Here is a 23,891-nt window from a genome sequence, read left to right as displayed (position 1 = left end):
CCATTATTCCTAAAAACCAATCAGCAAGCAGAAACAGCAAGACAGATTACAGAGCAATGAAAGCAATCACACACAAGACTCAATGTTAAAAAGAGGAAAGGAAGCTGTACACACCAAATTCCTGGTTACAACCTTAATGAGGAAGGCGTGAAAAACATCCTGCTGCACTTCTGGACAAGTTTTGGCAGAAACAACTACCAGGATGGCAGAAGGGGAGAAAGCTTAACAACTCAAGTTTTTTGAACAAGGTGAGGATTATTGATTTGGGGTTTATGGAGACTTTGAATGCCAGCACGTTACACATTCAGCCAGGGCCCAGCCAGTGCTGAGAAGAAGTGCAGGGATAAGGAGTGATAAGGAGTGCTAACCAGTGATAATGATCATGGGCATTCTTTGCACTGTGACAGCTCAAGGCCTGGCTGCTGCACAAACACAGGAAAATGACAGTCCCTGCCCCAGTGCACCTACAGGGAAGGAAAAAAGAGACCAGCAGATACATCAGGGCACAGGGAAATGACATCAGAGTGTTTCTCAACATTACCTGGGTTTTTTCTCTGCTACAGGGAGCTCACAGTGACACATCTCCCAAGGAGCAAGAGCTTGTATGGTTCCATAAGCACATAGAGAGCAGACAGAGAGCCTTCCAGGAAAGCTATTCAAGAGTAAACAAACCAAAACAACAACAAACCCCTCACCTTACTACATAATTCAGCACAATCACTCCCATTTCTATTAAAAACTGGAAATTTTCTTTTAAAAAACCCATAAAACTCTCCATAGCTGAAGGACAGAAAAATTATTGTAGTAATTAACACTCCTCAGAAGCAATTCAGGCTTCTAACCAGAGGTGTTCAGTGCTGGTTTGGCATCCCTGACTTAGCAGGTAAGAGACAAGACCATGTAAGGAGATGCAGCCTTCTGGAGCTGGGGCTGAAAGCTAAACAAGAAGTGCAGTAGCTTCTAAAAAACGCATTAGACCAACCATAAAGGATGAGATTTGGCTGCTTAACGTCAAATGGGCTTATACAAAAACAAAACAAAAGAACCTTTGTGCATAAGGCTCACTTCCAGCCATTAGAGTTAGAAAGTTTTTATGATCCTAATGCAGGAAAAAAACAAGCCCCTTCTGCTTCACACCATCATTACTGCCCTGGCCCAATGAAATAAGCACTTTGGAAAGTGAATGAAAATGTTGCAAGGAGATGATGATCACTGTTTCATGTCTACCTGAAGCCTGTACAAGCCTTTCTTGTTGCTGTACATGTTCCCACCGCACACAGCATCCCCTCCTTTGCCCTGGCACCAGGGTCTGTAGCAATGCAATGAAATGAATCCGAATTCTGATTTCTGCCCTCCCTGAGCCTGGATGAGTCCCTGAGGTAGCTGCCTGGCTCAGCTACAGGAATGCATATATTGAGGCAAAGGAGGTGTCAGCATGGGAGCTGAGGTAAGAATCCTTCTCCAAAATGACAGTAAAAAATAGCAGCGAGAGCATGCCCAAAGCTTCCCTCGTGCAGCTCCTCGTGTGCAAGTCCCATTCATGCTCTGAACTGACAGAGCACAAACTCTCCCTTGTCCAGAGGCTGTTCAGAGACAGGGCTGTAACCACACCTGCCCCAGTAACCCCCCTTCTTCCTGGGAAAGGGAGGTCCAAATCAGACAGCAACTTCAGCTCAGCAACCTGACAGAACACAGGAATACACTGTCATACACTGCAACCAAAGGCACGAGGGGCTCAGGGCAAGGGGAAAATCTGCTTTAGTCAATTGGAAGTTGAGCTGATGAACCTTGAATAGGCATGCATACCTGTGGTCCACATGAGCAAACAAAGTCACTGAACTTACCCTGGTTAAAATTATACCTAGTTGTAAAAAAAAAAAAAACAAACCCTCAAATAACCCTGATCTGGTATGAAATGTCTCTGTGTCTTCCCCAAAGGTCTAAATGAATCTTTCACTTCTGCTGTCCCTTTCATTGGCCCAGACAAGCCACTACTATGCATGGTACTGAAACACTTGTATAAAAATGCTATCTTCCTTAATTCACACTTTTTGTTTCTCTGTGTAAGCTTGTATGTAGGCCAGCCTTTAATATTTTTTCATGTTTAATCAAAGCCTTGTGTGTAAGGACATTGCCACACAGTAACTTGGTACTATTCAGCCAAATCAGAACACCCTATGTTCAGCAAACAGAAGTATATGAAACAGATTTTACAAATCTATGACATACACGTCAGAAGTATTTCACGAGTGATTTTAATTTCAAATTTTTGATTATCCTTTTTCTCTGGAAAACAATGCTCTTGACCAGATTGGCTTCAACAGCCCAGAGCACACAACTCTCTCTAATGCCCACATACACTTTGGCAGGAAAGAAAGAATTAGAGCAACTAAGAGTTCAATAGCATTCACTATCAGCTTTTAGATACTGATAAAGAACCCTTGAAAAAGAGCATTTCTGCACATACAGCAGCTGTACAGCACTGCAAACCCTACCTACACCACCTGTAGTAGTGACTTCACTCCAGTGAAGTCAATGGATGTTTTGTTACCTATTGTTAAATGATAAAACACCCCCAACAGGCACTGTTCTCTTCCATGTTTTTTTTAAACACCCAAGATATACCTTTGTATTTGAAAAGAGGAAAGAATTAAAGTTCTCTCACTTCCTCACTCAGAAAATACCCACTGCTTGGATTAGCCACTAAATTAACTTCAGCTGTAGAGAAAATGACTCATTAAACAGAACAATCAAAAATTTCACTGGAGAGAAGGGGAGGAGGTAAGGAGAACTTTAACCTTCCTCCTCTCCTGCCAAATAAATGACACAGTAGTTTAAAAAAATAAGCAGAATGCAGTAACACTTATTAAAAAATAAGGCTTAAACCAAAAAGCGCTAGAAAACTGAAGCAAAGGGAAAAACCAAAGCCAGGCTACAGACAACTGTAATAGCTCTTGGAGTACTTCAATGTTCTAACTGTACCCAAATACATCTGGAAACATTACATAGAGCAGCAGAAAGGCAGAGTTGTCTTTAAGAGGTTACTTCTTAATAGAGATCATAATGTCAGAAGTTCAACAAATAGTTAAAAGAAAGTTTTGTTTGCACAATCACACATGTGCCAGACAAAAGACATCCAGTTTTGTAATACACCACTGGGGACAAACATGCAAGAGATTTTTAAATAAAAGAACAAAAGTTTTCTTCCACAGACTCATCTGAATTGCTGTGAGACCAGTGGGAAATGTTTTACGGAAACTGATGTTTCCTTCTATCACAGCCAGTTACTTATTGAATACTGGAGTCAGTTTCTTATTGAATCCTCCTACAATCACTAAATTTGATGGAGAATTGGGGGCAGAAAGGTGGGAACCCTGCCTGTTTCTCATATGACATCTTGAGTAACTATACCAGAAGGTCTGTAAGAGAGCTGTCTGAAGCCATTACATATATTTTTTTCATTTTCACCTGAAAATATTTTCCACATATATATGACCATATCTCAACTAGAAAGGCTGATCAGTCATTGTGGATTTGGGTTTTGGCAGAAAATATTTGGTTGAGAAGATGACTAACACAGACAGCTAAACTAGCTTGAATACTAAAGCAGCAAGCACAAGTCTGGCAGTAGAAGATGTCTTCTCTCAGATACAGACCACCTCAACCAAAACAAGCCATAATTGAGAAGTGGGGTTTTTTCTAACAGCATAAATACACTTACACTGCATTCCTACCTCAAAGTAGCACCTTCAGGGTGAGTGAAGAAGCAAACCCACTTCGACAAACCCTCTCAGATTCTCACCCAGCACATCTGCAAAGACTCCCTGGGCTGAGGGACTGGTGCTGCAGCTGGTCAGGATCACAACTCACTAATGGCACAGTTTCACAGCAACCCTGCAGACAATCTCAGACAGCTTCTGCAGAGGCGGAAGCACCAGCAGTGTATGCCAAGACAAGTGTGGTTTCAAGGGCAGTGTAAGGCACTAATCCCATCAGGTATTCTACTTGAAGATTTGCTGCCTGAAAGAATACAGCAGATGGGGTTTCACAGTTGGTTTTAACCAAACTAGGATCTAGTTGATGTCTAGAGAAATGGTTCTGGATTTCCTCCTAAATACATTCCCAAGTGCTCTCCAGGGGATGCCAAAAATCTCTCCAGAGGAATACATGTTCAAGGAGACAGAAACAACAGTGTGGCCTTCCACTTCTTTAGGCTGATGGTAAACCTGTGTCCTGCATTCTGCTTCTGAAGTGCAGTGATTGCTTGCACCTTCTGCAGCTCTCCCTGACCTTAATTCAGATGTACCTGAATGAATTGAGCCTAAGGAATCACAACAGAGAAAGACACAACAGTGGTAAAAGCTGCAAGAATCAGGCACAGATACGCAGATAAAACCAGGGAAACAGATTCCAGACAGTGACTTACATCACTCTTGACTTCATTAAACCAAAGCAAAACCTTTCAAAAAGTTACAGTGAAGAACAGTAAGATGCTACTACAAGATTTCATCAGTTAAAAGCACAGATTGGAAAGTCCTACAAATAACAGGAGTCCTGTAAAGGCTACCATTATATATTCTGTAGTCCTCTTTTTCTCTGTGTATAAAGCAATCCTGCTAATAATCTTTTGCTTTTACCTGTTCTTTCAACCCAAATGCAAATGCTGAAATGTGACCCAAATCTATGATTAACATCACAGGAGTTATTTGATAAAGGAATAAAAGCTGACGAGCTACTCTAAGAAGCACAGAAGTAAACAAGCTTGAACCAAGACAGATCAAAATCTCACCAATCTTCAGGAGAAGCAGTTTTGGAAAAGATTAAATAACCAAGGTAGAAGATAAACTAGACATTGAATTACAAATCATTTTGTAGCCCTTTAGAGCTAACTCATTACTATAGCTAATTAAAATTAATAGGGACTCAGTATTAATTCAAACAGAACACTGTAGTAACACCTTCCAGAAAAAGAAAGAAAAACTGTTTAAGGGATACATTTTAAATTGAGGCATGCTGCCCTAGTCCACCAACCTCAACTAGGTACAGCAGTTTACATCAACTGGAGATTCCTCTCCTTCCACACCTAGGCGAAAAATAATTCATAGCCAATTCATGCAGAAGGATCATTCAAACCTTCCTCCAAAATATGCCTACACACAACTTATGAACACGTTGTATGTTAGAGGAATTTTTTTCCTCTAACAATTCTTGGCACATCAACGCTTTCCACTGCTGCAATCCCACAATGTTATCAGCACAAGGCTTCATTCATACCTATGTTTAAAATTTTATAACAGCCTATCAAGCTAAGATATTATGAATCATTCAAGCCATTAAAGTCCAATTACATCAACTGAAATCTGAGCTTCCCGGCATTATTCCAGTTTCTGCTCACTCAGCCTCTGCGCCCCTTCCTACACAACCTTCCCTGCTCTAACCTTGTGAAATTTCTCTTACAGAAGACCCAGGAGCTGGCCAATTTACACAGCATGCTTGTCACTCTTACCCTTCAATATATTTAACCACCACTTTTCTGTACTTGTGGTTTTACCCTCACCTCTGCCCCACTCAGCTTCCTATCATTTCATGGATTGTCTGCTCCTGCTCCTCTGCATCAGGCAACATCCTGTATCCAGGTCCTTTCTGTGCCTACCCTTCATTTCTGCATGATTATATCAGTTCAAATACATTTAATTATCATGTACATACTGACACTTAGCTTCACGGTGGATTAATTCAAATTAAAGTAATTAAAATAATCAAATTTAGATTAGCAAATGAGAAAACTTACTTTTTAATGTCCTTAATGGTCATTCTCAAACACCAATAACCACTAAATCATGATGAACTGCAATATAATCTTTTAATTTAGCATTTAATATAGTCCCTATACAGGATGAAAACAGGATGAAAACAAACAAAATCCCTGAACACCTAATGAAGTAACTTCAAAAATAAATGTTGCATTTGAAGACAATTTTTTTTCTTATTTTTAAGCCTCATCTCTTTAGTAGGTGAAATTGAGTGAACCTGGCTACTGTGGAATTCAAAATTTCTGATTTTGTAGAGTTCTTTGGGTTCTTTTATTAAAAAACCTAAGAAAACAAAACTGTTTTCCTGTATTTTCTGTTGATCTCATTCAGTTTTGAATATACATTAGGCTACTCACACTAAAATGAAAATAAATTGCTCTGGGTATCTACTGAAGCAGCTGTTGTTCTCCAAAGTAAGGCTGTAGCACTTCAAACCCCACTCATGTTCACTAGAGCAATGGGTTTATTCCCTCTAAAAATTTGATAGTTACACTGAGTGAAAGTTCTGTCTTAATTTAGGTAGTATTAATATATTACAGCAAATTTGTCTTGAATAGAGATTTATTTTTGAGAAAAGCAAGACAAAAATTACTTCAGCCTGAACCACCCCACTTTCTCAACATCAGCTTGTCTTCTCCAGGGATGTGCTACCACCACCTCAGGGTCAAAACAGAATTTAAAAAAATGTAAATATTTGCATTCTTCCTGGGAAAGCACTGCATAGGGAAGAGGTGAAAAAGAGGGGATATGCATATGGGGAATTGCATCAGTATAATTAGAGAGTTTTAGCAAGCTGGTAAACGTCTGTTTAGGCAATCCCTTCACTCTAAAGGGTATTTCCTAATTAAAAATATGCACCCCATTTTCGAGAGCCTTCCTACTGAAGAAACATCTCACCACTGCCGCCCAATTAGATCAAATTGGGTGGCTGGCTCTTTTTGTTGTGTGCATGATAATACAAAGACTCTCCAAGTTCCTGCTCAACAAAGGCTTGTGTGAAACAGGCTTTGAAGACACAATAACATTCCTCTTGCGAGTTTCAACCCCGGAGGCTAAAAGCACCAAGTAACTATTCATTTTTCCATCTTGAGACACATTCCTAACCTAGTTCAAAGGCCTGAAAAAACATGCCCTAGCTACATGCCTGCACACCTTCAGCAGGGCTTTCCCCTTCTAGCAGAGCTTGCTAGATAAAGAAGTTTCATACAGAAAACAATTAAATACATTTGAGAGCTTTGTTTCACTTTTAAGAGCTCTTAAATTGTTTAAAGGATTCAGGACAGCCTTGCATATGAATTGATCAGCTGTGTTAATCCATTGAAGAGTAAAGTGCACCATTTACATGTTTAAAGTCCAATGTTCATGCACAGTGCACCGTTCTTTAACTCCTGCTCCCAAGGAGCAGCTGTGGGAGGAGGGAGTGTGCACAGCAGCTGGAAAAGGACAAGGGGGGATGATCTGGAGCTGTTTGGCTTCCATCACTGCTCTTCTATTTAGTTCCATCTGCCTCTGTTTTGATCACAAACTGGTAAGATAGATGTAAATCAGACATGGCTATCCACCCATATTAAAGATATCCAAGGCATTCAAGAACATTATGCATCATGTTCACAAGATGATGATAAAGGCAACAAAATACAAGATTATTTCCAAAATACTGACACTAGAACAAGTATTAACTTTCAACAAGAAAAAAAGGTTTACAGTTTTCAACATACAGCTTCCTAAACAAACTGAATTTCTCTTTATACATTTTATTTTGCTGTTTCTTAGAAATCTGAATGCTATTATGTGTAAAATGAGGAAATATAAACAATTACTACAGAACAGGCTAGCCTGACTACAGTTACCATTTCATGGACTGGAACCAGCCACAGAAACAGTGGAGCAGGCAGATGGGAGTGAAGGCAGCCCAGGTGAGACCCCTCCTTTGCAGGAAGGTAAACTGGTTACATCTGCCCAAAGCTCCTGCAGGAGCCCGCCCCAGGTGTGCCAGCCAGCCTGCTTTTTGGGATTCCTGAACCACACACAGGAGATAAAAAGTTTCCTCTGCTTGCAATAATTCTCAGTACACCTAAACTAAGATTTCCTTACCCATATTTCATTTTTTTTTATCTGTAATCAAGCAATTAATTATTTAGTACTCCTGAATTTCCTTTCTTTTAAAGAGAAGCAATTTTTTAAATTTTGTAGTTTAGTTGACACTATTAAGAAAAAAAAAATCAACTGTGATCTGCAACACAGAAAAGTGGACCAAATGCTAAAAATACTACTTTGTAACATAGCAAAGCATGAAGGGATGGTACAGTGTGCCCATGCTTTGCAAGCAAAGAAGTCAAAAAGAGAAACAGGGTAAATGTAACAGATTAAAGAGAGGCAATTTTTTTCAATTTTAACAATGCTGTTTCCACCTAAAATATATTTTTGTCCTCCTAAAATTTTCTATTAGTCCCTTTCACTTTCTCCAAATGAAAATGGTTCAGTTTGAATCTACCATCACTACAAAAAGCCAAGTATTGCTCATTTTTCCCTTCATGTAGCCATAGTACAGATCTTCATTCCCATCAAAACAAGGAATACATTACCTTACTGACATCTAAGAGCCATTTTGATCCTGTGGCAAGCTGAGCTGCCCTACCTCTTTCAAGGACTGTACTTTCAAGCTGAGCTACCTACTGTTGGTCATTTCCAGGAAATACAAGTGTACTCTGAAAGGAAAATCTTTGTGGATAAATTCCAAAATAGGGAAAAAAGTAAGATGACATTGTCTTAGCCTCAACTAAGTAAACAGCTTGTTAGTTTATGTCCTCATTATTATATAACATTCTGCTCCATAAATGCCCCATTTGCTATTTTGAAGTAACAAGTCATTCAGAAATGGTGATCAGGAATCGCAGGAGAGGAATCACTAATTACGACAGCAAAAACTCTTCTGAGGAAATGAAAATTAATCCCATTTTTCAGAGACCACTCAGCCAATGTCACCATCACTTACCTACAGCACCTGCATGAGTCAGAAATGGAACAGCCACCACCACTTCAGCGAAGTACCCAACCTTTATTTCTCTGGGCATCACCACAGAGACCAAGTACCATGAAAAAGCACATTGTACCATGCAGGGAAGGCTGCAGACTTTCCCAGCCCTATGACACAGCAGGTACAGCAAAGGACATTCTGTTACATCTGGGCCTTCTCTGGGAAAGAGAAGAACTTCTGTATTTCTCCTATGTGAGTATCTATGTGAAGGCTCTAGCATCACAGCTGACAGTGACTCGCAAACACCTTGTCCATCACTTGCACAGGAGCCCTCAAACCAATCTGGGAATTACTGGAACACCACTGTCTCCTTGCTCTAGCAGTTTAAGGTATTTCAGCAAAGTGCCTAAGAAACACTTACTGGGACACCAGCACTCCCCTGCAGCACATACAGGAGCTCCGAGTCTGCCTCTAAAGCCAAAACATCTCCCCCGTCACTCATTTCCTGCTCTCCAGGGGATAAATTCCTCTTTTCTAACACAGCAATCTTCTCTTCACAATGAAGACCAGCTGGTTGAAGATTAATTACCATCCAGTGTTTTAGTCTAAAAGATTCCCTCCCTGGCACACATCAGCTGTCACGTGAGGTGTCTTTGCATCTCTCACACACTGCAGGGCAGAGGAAGCTCAGCTCAAACCTGAAACAAGTCACAGCTCCAGCCATGGTGTTTCAAGCTCCCCAGCTCCCTTCCATTCCTTTGCAGTCACTTACAAACTGGTAACAGAAGACCTAAGCTGAAATGTGCTGCAAGAGGAGAAACAAACTCAATCTTCTACTTCTCATGTACAGTTCTTGAGGTTCTGTTACTCTCTCAGTGAAGACACACAACTCTCAGCACAGCATTTACATGAATGTTACTGGTGATGTGCAGACATGCAGGATCTGGTGAGGAGGATGATGGGAGGGTTTGTTTTGTTTTGGTTTTAATCCCACAGTTCAGTGAAGTAAGGGCAGAAGGAACCCATACAATCAGACTAGCTTGTTCTCCTCCACTCCAGCTTCAAGCTCTTTATTCCTTCAGGGAACTGTGCCACTGAAGGAAGCCTCCTGTGCACAAACTAGTTAAGTATTTTATTGACTGGCAAATCCAGCTTATGGAGTTCCTACCCTATAGTTATGTCTTAACAAATATTTGTGCACCACACTGAAAGCCAGACCGCTGAAACTAGACAGGAACCAAGGCTGCTAGTTAATTCCCATTTTTCCTATTCACACAGATTCTGTATTTCAAAGAAAGCATGTGCAATCCTTAGGTGCACTAGTGGTTAAAAATGTCCATATCCTACACATGCTGGAGAGGATGGACTGAGGCAGAAGAAGAAGAAGAAACACAGTCAATTAAAGCTGTAGATGTTCCCAGACTCTACATTCCTCGCTTACATAACACATATCATCAGAGAGTTCAAATGTGCAAGTACACTTCAACAGCTCTGCTAGCTGTAAGGTGCACACCATCCTCCTGAAGCATATCTTACTTTAAAATTTAACAGGTCATTTCTTCCACATTCCCAGCTTCCAAAAAAATAGAATTTTACAACAGTTGACAAAATGTCCACAGGTAAATCTTCTATGATAGACCATGGAACAGTACATTTCATCTTCCAGCTCAGGTGGCTGAAACCAGGTCTTCCAACTAGACTCCCAAATTATTACAAGCACTTGAACACACACAAACTTCCACTGTCTCATCTAGCTGATCAAAAAATTACTCTGAAGAAAATACACTTCACAATTACCCAAGGTTAAATCTCTAATAATAGTCTTCAGAGAACATGACCCAGATATGTCAAGCATGATCAGAGAGACATATATCAAGACATCCTTTAGTTAGTTAAGAGTGCCAAGCTTATTTAAATATCCTTTATCTGTTCACACCTTGGCTTTTGTTAAACTTCACATCATTTCTGTAAGCAGAGAGTAAAGATGTTAAACTTGTGAATCTTTTTTTTTAAGTTTCCAGTGTCTCTCCTTCACTAGCTCTATTTCATGTAGTCAAAATAATAATCACCACTTATCAAAGCTCCAGAATTATGTAAAAATAGAATAATGCTACTTACTTTTATGAACAGGTACTGTAACACATCAGATCATGTACAGATGACCAAAAGCCAGCTTTTACCATTCTGACAAGTTGGGAATTCAGACACATTTGTCAGTATTAATGTATTTGTGTTGCAGCTCTTACCACAAAATGAAAACCACATCTGCTGTAACAAGCCACAATAGCTTTGTCATTTGAAGTTTTCTTTTACAATATATTATTTAAATTTTAAAAAGTAAGAGAATCTATACTTACTAATCCATAAGACAAATTATTAAACTAATGGACCCAAATCAAATTTATAACTGTCCAAGTAGCAGAGTGTAAAGAAGAAAATGCTCCAGTTAGAAAAAACTGTGTGAATATAGTCCTCCTTCTACTGTATATATTTTATAAAGTCAAGGAGTTTTAACGTTAAAATTCACTCATTCTTTTTTATCTTGTACTTAATTCAGATTTGTATCTGTGATTTACTGCTGGGGTTGTGACAGGGATATTACAAGACAAAGAATTCAGGAAAGGAGAGCTGGAGGTAAATTCTGCTTGCCTTACTAAGCAAATCATCCTGTTAAGGTCAGCAGAATATCCAAATACTAAAATAAAATAAAATCCAATAACAACTAAGGACTACATGTGCTTCCTAAGCAGAGTGTTCATCCCTCTAATAAAGATTTTAAAAAAATTCAGAAGGAAAAACACCTTCAGAAAACTGCAGTACCATGCAAAATGAGCACCTCTAAAACAAACTCTTTGTGTATATCCAGGCTCTCCACATTTCTCTATACTCATCCTCAAACTTTCAAATATCACCATCCCAGTTCCCCTCAGATCACAAACACCTTGCAATTCTCTCTATCTACATCATCCTACCATGGTTTGTGTGTCCCCCAAGTAATTTCTCTCTCATTTCCACCTCCTTCCCATACCAGTTTCTGTAAGTGCTCCCCAGCCTTCACCTCAAGTTCCCCATTATCTCATGCCAGCAGCCCCCAGTCTCTCCTGGTCACAGCACAGGCCCCATGAACAGCTTTCCCCTCCTTTTTCCTCTCATCTTTAAGAGTATTTCATAACTCTGTCAATCAAACCCAATAATTAGTTTTCATTGAAACTTGGCACAGAAGTTAAACCTAAAGTCAAATTAGTTTTGGAAAATAATATCTATTTCTCTTCTATATCACTGGACACCAAAATTATTTTTAAAGCTTATGTGACTTTACTCATGTAATAATCAGTACTGAACAGATTAATTTTCAGAACTTCAAGAAACTGGGAAAAAAAACCCCACTTTCTTTACAAACAAGCTATTATACACTTACTTGTTCAAAAGAATATTCAAGTAAATTTACTTTCAGTACTTGCACTCATGTATTTAGAAAGTCATGAAAACTGTACAGTCCTAATGAATATAAAATTTTAGCTCCCATAAAGTAGTCCTTTAACAATGCACCATACTGAAGATATTGGTCAAATTACATTCCCATTCCACAGCTGCTTGCTGCATTTTATTAACGAGCTGTAATTCTCTATTTACAAGTGTTATCTAAGGAAATGTATGATCTCCCTACAATTGCTATTAAAAACCAGCATCATCCTCACCCTGTAATATCCTGTTTCATTTTCAAATTTAAACCACATTTAAAAACCAGTTTAAACATTAACTAAATGTGAAAACCATGTGCTAAAGATGTCCAGGTAGTACCTCATAGTCATATGAATTTGTTTATAAGTCATTCTGTTTCAGTTTTTAAGCCAGGAAAACAAAAGAGAAACACCTAAAGCCATTAATTATAAGCTTGTGGTCTTGTTCAACAGGAGAACTGCAAATATGCAAGTATGTGGAGACACAGGCTCAATTTTGGCAAATAATTAGGCGTGGGGAAAAGCTGGTGTGTGCATACAGTAAGAAATGCATTGTTTTGTCTACAGTAATACCCACGAAGCATGAAAAACTTTCATAACATGCTGGTATTTACCTTGGTGCTGACCCAAAACTACAGAAACTTCTTCAGTTCGGGAAACAACGTGCCCCTAGAAACTTAATTCAACTGTACAAGTCTTGCTTTGGCACCCTGGTGGGTCTCTTCCAACCCAGGATATCCTATGATTTTATTAATTGCTGTTGTTCCACCTTAAGTTTTTAACTTGAGAAAAAGAGCACAACTATTGAAAACAATGAAGGAAATAAATTAAAAAAAACAAGCAGTCTCCCAAAAAAAAACCAACCCAGGTATATAGTACAAGAATGACATGAGTAATTTTCTGTTTACCATCATGTGTATTTTTGTGATAACCGCACAAAAGTTTAGTTCTACCCTTAGCAGTGTTTTGCTTTAACTGGATACAGGCAAAAGGTCTAACAACCCTATAGATGCCCTTGTGCTGAATTCCCATTGTACTGTTTTCCATTTTCTTACATCACCAAAAAACCCCAAACCACCCATGCAGTGGGTGAAACAGTCAGCATCAAAGCTAGAGTGAGCCAAGTCACCACTTGCTTACACTACACATATTCTATTCCATGTTATTAGCACTTACATTCAGGAGTTCTCAGAGTCATCAACAAAATGGAAATGAAGCTTTGAAGCTTTGGAGATCAAAGCAAGATACCTGAATTCATTCCACTGTCCTGCTACTGCATTTCCTGTTTCTCCAGAGCCAACATCTAATGGTTTCCTTTTTGGAATATTTTTTGACTATTTACTCAGAACACAAGTTATCAGCAGTTCATCTTCAAAACCCCTGCTCATCTGAGGAGCCTTCTCACAGCAACCCCAAAAGCAGGATCCACAGCATATCCACAACATCTGCTCACCTGCTGTCTTGGGTTTGTGTGCAGGGTTTTGACAGTGGGGGGGGGCTACAGGGGTGGTTCGTCAGGGAAGCTGCTGGAAGCTGCCCCCATGTGTGACACAGCCATTGCCAGTCAGCTCCAAGATGCACCTGGCCAAGGCCAAGCAGTGTCACTGACAGAGGCAGTACTTCTGGGATTATGTATTTAGGAACAGGAAAAAACTGCACAACTGCAGCCAGAGAGAGGAGTGAGGATATCTAAGACCACTGTGGATACAGGAAACTACTCTGCAGAGGAAGTAGCAGCAGGACAACATGCAGTGAACTGGCCAAAATCCCCATTCTCATACCCCTGTGCTGCTGTGGGGAAGAGGTAGAGAAATGGGGAGTAAAGCTAAGCCCAGGAAGAAGAGAGGGGTGGGGGACAAGTGTTTTAAGATTTAGATTTATTTCCTATTATTCTACTCTGATTTGACTGGTACGAAATGAAACTAATTTGCCCAAGTTGAGCCTGTTTTGCCCACGACAGTAACTGATGAGTGATCTCTCCCTGCCCTTATCTCAACTCATAAGCCTTTTGTTGTATCTTTTTCTCTCCTGTCTAGCTGAGGAGGAGAGTGATGGAGTGGCTCTGGTGGACACTTGGTGCCCAGCCAGGACCAGCCCACCACATCTGCGCACACAAAACTCCAAGCAGGAGGGAAACGCCTTCGGGCTACACTGCTCTCTCCCCTCAATTTTTCCATGTCATGGGCTGGTGTTTCCCAGCACAACTTGGCAATTGCAGCAACAAAGCCTTCCAACTACAGCATAAAAGGCCACTCATCAGAGGATCCAAGAGTCACCAGCCAGGCTAGACACACACAACAGTACCCAGTCCTCTAAAGCAGAGGTAAAGGTTTGGACAGGAGAGCATACAGAACTGCACTGAAACTACAGCACTTATAACAGGAAAAAAGAAGAGAGCTAGGGCAGGGCCAGCTGTTGGGAGACAGCCAAGAATATGTGACAGGGAAGGCAATGGGATTGGAGAGTGCAGAGGAATTCTGTGGGCGAGAGAGAAATGTTTTTCAATGAAATTTGGGAAACAACATGATTATTTCAGCCAGGATCCTTAATGTTAGGAGAAATAATTACACTTGAAAGAGACTAAAAATACTTCAGAATCTCATGCCTGAACAACTTGGAGGCAGCTGGCAGAGAAAGGGAGCAGGGAAAAGGACAGGAGTCAGGTAGTTTGCATCAAAGCAGCAACAGTCATTTTACTGTTAGAAGATGAACAGCCAACATTTGGGGTCATTGTCTTGTAGATGGCAACAACAGAAAATTCCAGAACAGATAAAACAAGCACTATCCAGATAGTTCTGGCCTTTGGGATGGGGTGGGAGATTGTTCTATCAAGGGAAAAAGAAAACCAACATGTACAGTCCCTTTGCCACTTCTGAGATTAAAAGTGTAAATAATAACCCATGAAAGAGAGGGAGAGTAAAGAGAAAGAGTAACTAAGAGTACTTAGTGCAGCCTTCCCCAGCCCTGGATCTGAAACCTGCAGCTTCATCTTTCCATTCCCAGCTCCAGATGATTTCTCCTCTGTACTGTACCTGCAAACACACCAAGTAGCTTTTCCTTCATCTTTCACTTGTTCAGACACCAGCAGGAGAAACCACAACCTCCCTGCTCTCAGCTGCAGCCTGAACAGCCTCAGCTGCCACAGGAGAAGCTGGCCAAGGAGGCACAGCCTGCTTTGCTGCTTGCTGGGAAAGGCAGGCAAAGCTTTGGGGAACTGTGCAGTTTTCAGGTGAATGGTTTGGCTGAAGGCGCTCAACAACTTTTTCAGGCATGTGCAAGCAGTCCCATAAATCATTCAGCTCCAGGCAGGTTTTCTTAGGAATGGCAAAAGGTACAACCTACACAGAACAAGTCTCCTGCCAAACCTAAGTTTTACCTCCAAAGCAAAAAAAGGTACAAGTACATGTCAAAAAGTAACTATAAAAATGGTTTAGTATGAACGAAACATTGTTGGGTTTCTTTCCTTAGCACACTCAAGACATGAGCTAGTCAGGCTGAATTTTACAAGAGTAGTTTCAGTTGATAGCAAGAAATCTAACCTGGGAAAGAAGAGTCCCAACAGTTAATGTCTGAGGAGACTACAAGCAACCAACAAAGCTTTACAGTGGGAAGGGACAAGGAACAGCCATGGCTCAAACTCCCCATACAATTACAACCTGATTCTTCCCTTGCCTCCCAGAAGCTGTGCCTCCTCAATCCAATCCAAATTTTGGGAAATAAGAACCAACTTCAAATAACAATTACTCTGTTACACTCTATTTTACACAATGCTGCCCTTAAAAGCATCTGCATAGTACTTTTCAGTGAGTTCTTATATCAGATCTTCCACATCCTAATCTTTCACTGAACAGCATAATCACAGCAGGTATCTACCTAACACCACCATGAAGAGCACTGCCACAGCTTTTATGTTAAAGATGACACATAGTTCAATTAAACAAGTTATCCACAGCAAAAGGAAAGCAGTGCATTTGGAAAAAAACTGTGTAAGCACTTATGACACTGCTCCCTGCCAGACCTGCCTTCTCATACCCTTCATATATTCTTTACTTACCCACACACTGACCAAGGATCTTCTCTCACACTTACTCTCCAGTCTCAACACTGCACAGGTGGGAGGGAACAGTGATGCTCCAAGCAAAGTGACTGAACATGCTGCATCCTCTGGCAAAAGTCCCCTCCTGAAGAATTCACAACACCAATGCTGTCCTAAGCAGACATGGATTCCCAGACTAACAAGAGCCATCTGCAAAAACAGGGCTCTTGCAAGCACATGCCAGAACTGAGAAAAGGTGCGGCTGTGTAAATTTGTGTACATTTAGTCACAAATAATGTATGGTGACACTCAGCACAGTCCTGTCAGCCACAAAAGTTACTGTTTCCTACCAGTTACCACTTGAACCAGACTGGCAATATTTGCACTGATCCTAAATTCCACCTCGAACCTTCAAATTAACCTAATATTCATAGGTCATGTAAGACAAAGATTTAATACTGCTTTGCTCTAATGGGCAACAGCAGCAATGCCAAGCAGCAAATGTGAAGAGACTGTTTTGCTTTTTTTCAGGTTATAAGGATGCAAAACACCTAAAAATGAACAACATATGATTCCAGGCATCACACCAACACCAGCCCTCAATGTTCCCTTTAGCACGGCCAACAGGTGACACAAATACTGAGATGATGTAAACAGTGGTATGAGATTCACCCCCTAATGTCCCCCATATATTCATAGTAACTGCTTAAACTACTGTGGTTGCTGCTGCTCAGGTATGCAGGAAACTGTTAAAACTGAGTTACAAAATTTACTAGATAACTGCCAGTACTCTCCTGCACCAAAACAAAGCACTCCTCACCTTTCATGAAAGGACACAGGTGTGCTGTATTTTATGAGCTCTTAAGAAGATACATTGTTCTGTGTTCCCACTCAACAGAAACATCACACTGCTTCCAACAAGGCTCCTACTCATCTTACATGTCTGTAATCAATGTGCAACAGCCTAGCAGAAGTTTTCCCCGAATTAAAAATTAAAAGCTTAAGAAAGAAGCAGAACACATTAGTCAATGCTAAAAACACAGTTCATAGGGCTCACTTCTTGTGCTGTTTGTAACACTGGCAGGTGAGGGACAGCCACACAGACATCAATCGAAACACAAGTGATAGATACAATGCTCTAAAGGCTTGGAAGTCTGTTTCCAAACTCACAGCTCCTTCCAACAAAGCTGAATTAACACTGGTCACAGCCCTGTGCGGTAGGTGCCCTTAGCCATGCAAATGTTAGCAGAGTTCACGGCTCTACTCTTGGCCACAACCACTGACCAAACCAGGATTACACTGGGAGTTTCCTGCTTCCAGCCCAATACTAGAAGCAACTTGCTTTCACACCCCTCTCCCACACACTTTTGAAGCACTGCTAATTTCGAAAAGTAAAAAAAACCCGTGGCAACACAATAAGCAGAGTATTGTATCCCCGGCTGAACAGGAGTGTCCAAAGCTGCTTTGGAAGCACTCCCCAGCCCGTGCAGGTGCGGGCCAGCGGCGGGACACCCGCACGGACGCTGCACTCCTGGACACTTCTGCCACTAAAACACGCTGCAGTGAGGCCAAAAGCTCAACGAAACCAACCCAACCCGTGGCTGCCCCGGGGGACGATGCCGCCCGCCCCCAGCCCGCGGGAAGGCACCGCCAACGAGCAGCCCCGACCCTCGCCCCCTCCCCGCGGTCGTTCCAGTCCCCAGGCGGAGCCGCGCCCCGTCCCGCCCCGCCCCGGCTCACCTTCCCCGGCGGGCGCCCGGCTCCTACATCTCCTCCCGCTTCTGGAAGCTGATGCTGGCGTACGCGCTCAGATCCTCGCCACAGTGGCCACTCCCGCGCTGCTGGCCCGGGGGCTTCGGCGGCAGCGGCTGCTTCGCCTCGGCGGGAGCGTGTGGGTGGTCGTGGCGGCGGTGGCCGCAGTCCCTCACCAAGTCCAGGTCGATGTAGTTGAGCCCGTTCTCCAGGGCGGGCGCGACCCCCGGGTCCCGGCGGGCGGCCGCCTCCCCCGCGCCGGGCCGCAGCCACACGTTCTCGAAGGAAGCCGAGCTGTGCCGCTTCACCTCCTCGGCGCCCCCCGCGCCGCCGCACGGGAAGGGTGCTCCGAGCCCGCCCGCCGCTCCGCGGGCCGCGCTCGGCGTGGAGGAGAAGGTCTCGGAGCTGTGCCGCCGCCGGCCGCCCTGCGGGTCGGCGCGGATCACCTTGGCGCTCTGGTTGCGGCCGGGGCTGAGGCTGACGCGGGTGAAGGCGCTGCCCGCGCCCAGGCCCCCCAGCAGGGAGGAGGAGCGCGGCGGCGCCGCCGACAGCTCGGCCGGCGGCCGCGGCAGCTCCGGGGACGCAGCGGTAGCGGCCGCCGGCGGGGGGCTTTTCGGGGCCGGCGCGCCCCCCGCACCTCGGCGTAGCTGATCGGGCGGGCGGGCGAGCCGGGGGACGGGCTGTCCGCGTAGTCCGAGCAGGAGCCCCCGCCGGCCGCGGCGCCCCCCGCTGCATCGCCACGTAGTCCCGGCCGAGCCGGGCCGCCCGCGCGGTGGCGAAGCCGGGCGGGCAGGGGGCCCGCGGCGGGCCCGGCTCCATGTTCATGTACTCCTCGGCGGCCTCGCTGCCCGGCGGCGGCAGGGCCATGCTCAGGGCAGCCGAGGGGAAGGGCGGCTTCTCGCCGGCGATGAACTCGATGTTCACGTACTCGCCGGGGCTCTTGGGCTCCGGGGGCAGCAGCACCGGGGGCTGCTCCCGCGCCCGCGGCAGGGTGCTGGCCTTAGGGCCACCCAGCGACAGCCGCGTGGGTCGCGCCAGGCGGCCCTTGGTCTGCACGGCCGTGTCCACCTTGCGCGGGGGCTGCGCTTGAGGCGGGGGGCCGCCCTCGGGGCCACCGCCGCCGCCCAGGCTGTCGCTGCTGGTGGAGGAGGACGAGTCCTCGGCCGCGTAAAGGAGGCGGCTGGAGCCGAGCGCGATGCGGGGCTGAGGGCTGCCCTCCTCGGCTGTCCCCGCCGGCCTGCCGCCGCCCCGCCGGTGCACGTGCTTGAAGGAGCGTGGCAGCGAGAAGTAGGAGTAGATAGGTTTGTGGTGCGCTACGGTGGCCGCCTCCTCGACCCCCGGCTGCCCCGCAGCCCCGAAGTAGCAGTCGGGCGGAGTGCTCGTGGTGGAGCCGCTGGCTGGGGACATGTTGATATAGTCGCTGCCGCCGCAGGGGAGCTTCCCTTCGTTGCTCTCCACTGAGAGTTTTGGATGGTGACCGGCACCATTTGTCCAGATCTTGCCGTAGCCCGCAGAGCTGCTGTCGGGGGAGTAGCTGCCACTGGGGGACATCATCATGTAGCCATTAGAGTCCACTGTGGCTGGAGGGTGGCGGCCACCCCTGCCAGGGTTGATGATCTGCTGCGGGGCCGACACACTCTTGGGACTCATGGGCATATAGTCACCACCCTTGGGGGGCCCCCCACCACTGGGCACAGGGGCTACACCGGGCGACATGGGCATGTAGCCATCATCCGTGTGCGGGGCAGAGTTGGTCCGATGATGGCCGCTGTCCATGTGGTGCATCTCCAGGCACTCCTCTGGGTAGGAGTGAGTGGGCACAAAGGCTGAGTGGCGGTAGGAGGGCAGCCTGCTGCTGCCACAGGGGTAAGAAGGCAGCATCTCCGTGTACTCCTCAATGGAGGCCACTGAAGACTGTGAGGGTGTTTTCTGGTGGGAGATGGTGGGCGAAGTGCCTGCAGAGTGAGTCCGCTTTCTGAATGCCTTCTCCAAGTCGGCAACCTCCTCACTACCACCTCGAGGACAGCAGGGTGTACTAGGATAGCGGGGCTGCTGCTGAGGGTGGCAGGTGCGTGGGATGAAATGGCCATTGGGTGCTGCCAGGCTGCAGCAAGAAGAGGTGGCCTTCCCTCCCATGCAGATGTAGTTGAGGTCTTCATCACCCCGGGCAGGGGGGGTGTGTCCCAATGAATCAGGGGTTACACTGCGAAAAGAGCTTCGAAAGTCACAAGGGCTTGAACCATACTCATCAGAAGAAATAAATCCACCATCACTAGGAGAGCCAGAAACTGAAGCACTAGACCTTCGTGGGAACAGGCAGTCTGAGGTGGAGCCATGGCCGCTAGTGCTGCTGGATGACAGGCTGACTGGACTGGTGGCTGAAGGAGAGCAGCGCGAGGAAGGCATTGGGATGGACCGGCTGTGGTTGAGTGGAGGATGGAGCCTGGAGTTGCCACGGTGTCTGTGTGAGTGAGTCCGGTTAGCACTGGGACTAACTGGGCTGCCATCCACAGAGGCAGGTCTTGACATTGTGCCTTCCCCATCACTCGATGCTCGAACCCGGAAAGAGCTGGGTTTGCCACCTGTACCTCCACCACCGGCAGGAGAAGTGGCCGTGACACTCTCAGTCCTGGACCGCCGACTGAGGCCTACTTGGCTCGGTGGAGGGTTGTTGACATGGTGCCTGCGAAGGGGCACAGAGATAGGGTTGGAACAGTTTGAGGAGGACTGGCTCTTGCTACGGGGCCGGAATTCCTCACTCATGGCTCGCATGGCCTCCAGGATAGTTTCATGCATGTTCTGTGCCACCACTGAGTCATCCACTTGCATCCAGAACTCACCAGGTCCAGTGACAGCTGAGCGTCCCACTTCAATGAAGAAGAAGTTCTCAGAGTGACCACAGCGGCGGATATTGAGCAGCTGCAGCACCACAGCAGCCGCATCTGAATTCAGCTTTACAAAGCTGATGGTCTTGTTAGTCAGGCACAGGCGGTAGATGCCAATCAGGTTCTTTGTCTGGCCTAGGCCCTTAGGCTTCAGAATTACTTGCCAAACTTCCTTAAAAGCTGGACCAGGGGCTACCTCACCATAGCTGTCCTCACCTGCTTCCCCCAGTCCTGTGCTGCTGCCTCCAAAAGTGACATCGCTGTGGTGGTGGTGGTGATGGTGATGGAGGTGATGGTGGCCCTTGGCCCTGTTGTGCAACTGCAGCAGTGCTTGGTACCAGCTCTCCTGCTCAGGTTCACTGTCAGCTGCAATGGCAAAGTGCTCGTCCTTAGTGTAGAGGGCCACCAGGTGCTTGTTCTTGGAGTCAGCCCGTTTGTTGATGTTGAAGCAGCTTTCTAGTGGGATGGAGCGCTTGGGGGCCCCTGACTTGTGTCTCCATTTCTTCTCATTCTCGTAATACTCCAGCCGGGCGGGTCCAGACTCACTGGCTGCCCTCAGCACGAAAAATCGTTTATGCATGCTCTTGGGTTTGCGCAAGTAACCCACCTTTCTGACATCTGAGAAGAAGCCCTCGTTATTATCCGTGGGGCTGGCCATGATGAGAGGTGGTGGAGTTGTGACAGCAGCTCGCACTCTGCAAGACCCCAAAACAGCCAAGCCAGCCAGGAAAGGCAACCACCTAAAATAAAATTCATGCAACAACAATTAAAAAAAAAAAAGGAAATTAAAAAAAGAAGGCAAAATAGCTAAGGATCCTCTTTTGAGAACGGGACGGGGGAGGGACAGAAGCAGGGTGAGAGCAGCTGTTCAGTGGCAGCTTCCAGCACCAAATCAGAGTTTGTGTTGCTGTTTATGCCCAAATCGCGCTTAGATGCGTAAGCTCGTCCTTAAAAAGTCCAGTCCCGATCAGTCCAGACGAAAGTCTCGTCCCAAAATGAGCAGCCGGGAATGAAAAACGCATCTTCCCTTGCAGGGGTAGGGCTCCGGCGGGGCCGGTAGCAGGGCGCGGGTCCCTTTCCTCCGCTCCCTGCACCCCTTCCCCGGCTCAAGTTTGCCTCCGCGAGCAGCGATCTCTGTTGCAGATTAAATATCCTCTCGGGGGCGGAGATTGTTTAGCAAAGTCCGGGGTTTGCACCCAAAAATACACGCTGCTCTCCCCTCTCTCGCTCTCCTCCCAAAAAAGAGAAAATGAAAAAAAAAAAAAAATGCCGCCCACAATACAACCCCCCTTCCCCAAATATCAGCGCCGAGGCTGCTGCTCCCGCTCGTGCGTGCGGAGGAGGCTGGCGACCCCATTCAGTCCCATCTCGTTAGGCAGAGAAAGTGCCATTTCCACACGCGGCGCAGCCCAGCAGCGGCGGGAGGGGAGGCAAGCCCGAGTGCCGAAGGAACATCCTCTCTTCCTCCTCCTCTTCATTCCAGGCGGCAGCGCCTCAGCGGCCGGCAGCGCGGCCCCCTCCCGTGCCCCAGCCCGCCGGAGGAGCGGGCACCGCCGCGGTGGCTCCTTCTCCGCCGGCTTCTCCTCGGAGTTTCCCGGCGCCCCGCACCAAAACAGGCGGCGGGGGCCGCGCTCGGCAGTCCAGCCCCCTCCGCCCGCCGCCGCGGCTCGGGCTCACTCCAAGGAGAACAACACGTGACGGCGCCAGTGCGTGGACCATCCCCGGAGCCGCCGCCGGGCTCCCGGCCAGCGCCGCCGCTCCGCCCTCCGCCCTGCCCTCATTCAGCGCGGCCGCGGGGCCGCCGCCGCCGCGCCCCCATTGGTGCCGCCGCCCGTCCGTCACGGCTGCGGCGGCGCCCGGCCGGGCAGGGGCGCGGCGCGTAGTAAAGAGGCGTAGACGCCATTCAGCGCCGTGTTTTTTATACCCGCCGCCGGCGGCCTCTGCAGTGTGGCGGCTCCTGGGCCCGGCCGGGCGGGGAGATGCTCCCGCCTACCCGCAACCCTTGCCGCCGACCTCGTGGGGAGGGCAGGGGAGCGGAGCGGGGGCGCTGTGGCTGCGGCCGTGGGGCCGCGCCCGCCCGGGGCTCGTTCCGCTCCTCGGGCTCAGACGCGGCCCCGGCGCTGCCAGCGCGGCCGGTCCCCAGCAGGGGCCTGGCGGGAGGGAGGACTCGGCACGGCGCTGCCTCCGTGGCGGGCGAGGCCGGGCCGCTGCAGCTCTCCCGCCACCGACTGTGCAGCGGCTCCCTTGTCTGCCCGCGTCGCTCCGTGCTAGATTAAACCGAGCGTGCAGCGACAGCGGCCGCGCCGGGGCTGGACGTGCCGCGCCCGCAACTCTGCCCCGGGCCCCAGGAACAAGTGCGGGAGCGCTGCGGCCGCATCCGCTGCTCAATGCTGCCCTCTGCGGGGCAGCGCCCGGCCGGGCTGCGGGCTGTGCCTTCGGGGGGCGGGCTGGGGGTCTGCGGTGCCTTTGGTGTCCCCTGGTGCCACTTAGGATGGGTCACCCTGGACAGCCTGGGAGGGGAGCGGGGCTCTAATCGCCCTGAGCTGGCACTGCTCTACCCGAGCAGACTGATTGCAGCTGGTCAGAGGTGAAAGTGCCACAGCAGTGCTCTCATCTACTCTTCAGGTTAAAATTAAATGCAAAAGCATACTCTCGTTTGGATTTATGTAGGTCCAAACACGGGGTAAATAAGTTTGAGGCTTTTCTAGTGCATCTGCACTACAAAGTTTGCCGCTGCACCAATCGTGGCCATACAATTATTTGAGAGGAGCAGTTGCTTGGTCAAAAGGTGAAAAATCCCCCTGAAACAGCTGAAACACATGGAGAACCCAGAAAGGACAACAGGCAGCAGCACAAACCACCCCTGCATATCATACTGTAGAAAACACCATAAAGCAAAGAACTGTTTAAGGGTGTTTACCAAACACAACATGACAATTTCTAATGCAAGAGCAGAGTCTAGCTGGT

The 23,891-nt window shown here is 46.7% G+C and overlaps 1 protein-coding gene across 1 annotated transcript in view; it reads right to left on the bottom strand.

The window, feature by feature from the left end:
- IRS1 (insulin receptor substrate 1) overlaps positions 1-22,667 on the bottom strand; it is a 46,780-nt gene extending 24,113 nt beyond the window's left edge. The window contains 3 exon segments of the mRNA XM_030954054.1: positions 18,028-18,661; positions 18,664-18,768; positions 18,771-22,667. Of these exon segments, the coding sequence (XP_030809914.1) occupies positions 18,051-18,661; positions 18,664-18,768; positions 18,771-21,582 (3,528 nt within the window). The 5' untranslated portion in view covers positions 21,583-22,667 and the 3' untranslated portion in view covers positions 18,028-18,050.
- Positions 22,668-23,891: the final 1,224 nt, after the last annotated feature.

Source organism: Camarhynchus parvulus, chromosome 9, assembly GCF_901933205.1.
Source record: "Camarhynchus parvulus chromosome 9, STF_HiC, whole genome shotgun sequence".
Lineage (NCBI taxonomy): Eukaryota > Metazoa > Chordata > Aves > Passeriformes > Thraupidae > Camarhynchus > Camarhynchus parvulus.
This window is presented reverse-complemented; position numbering and strand designations above follow the sequence as displayed.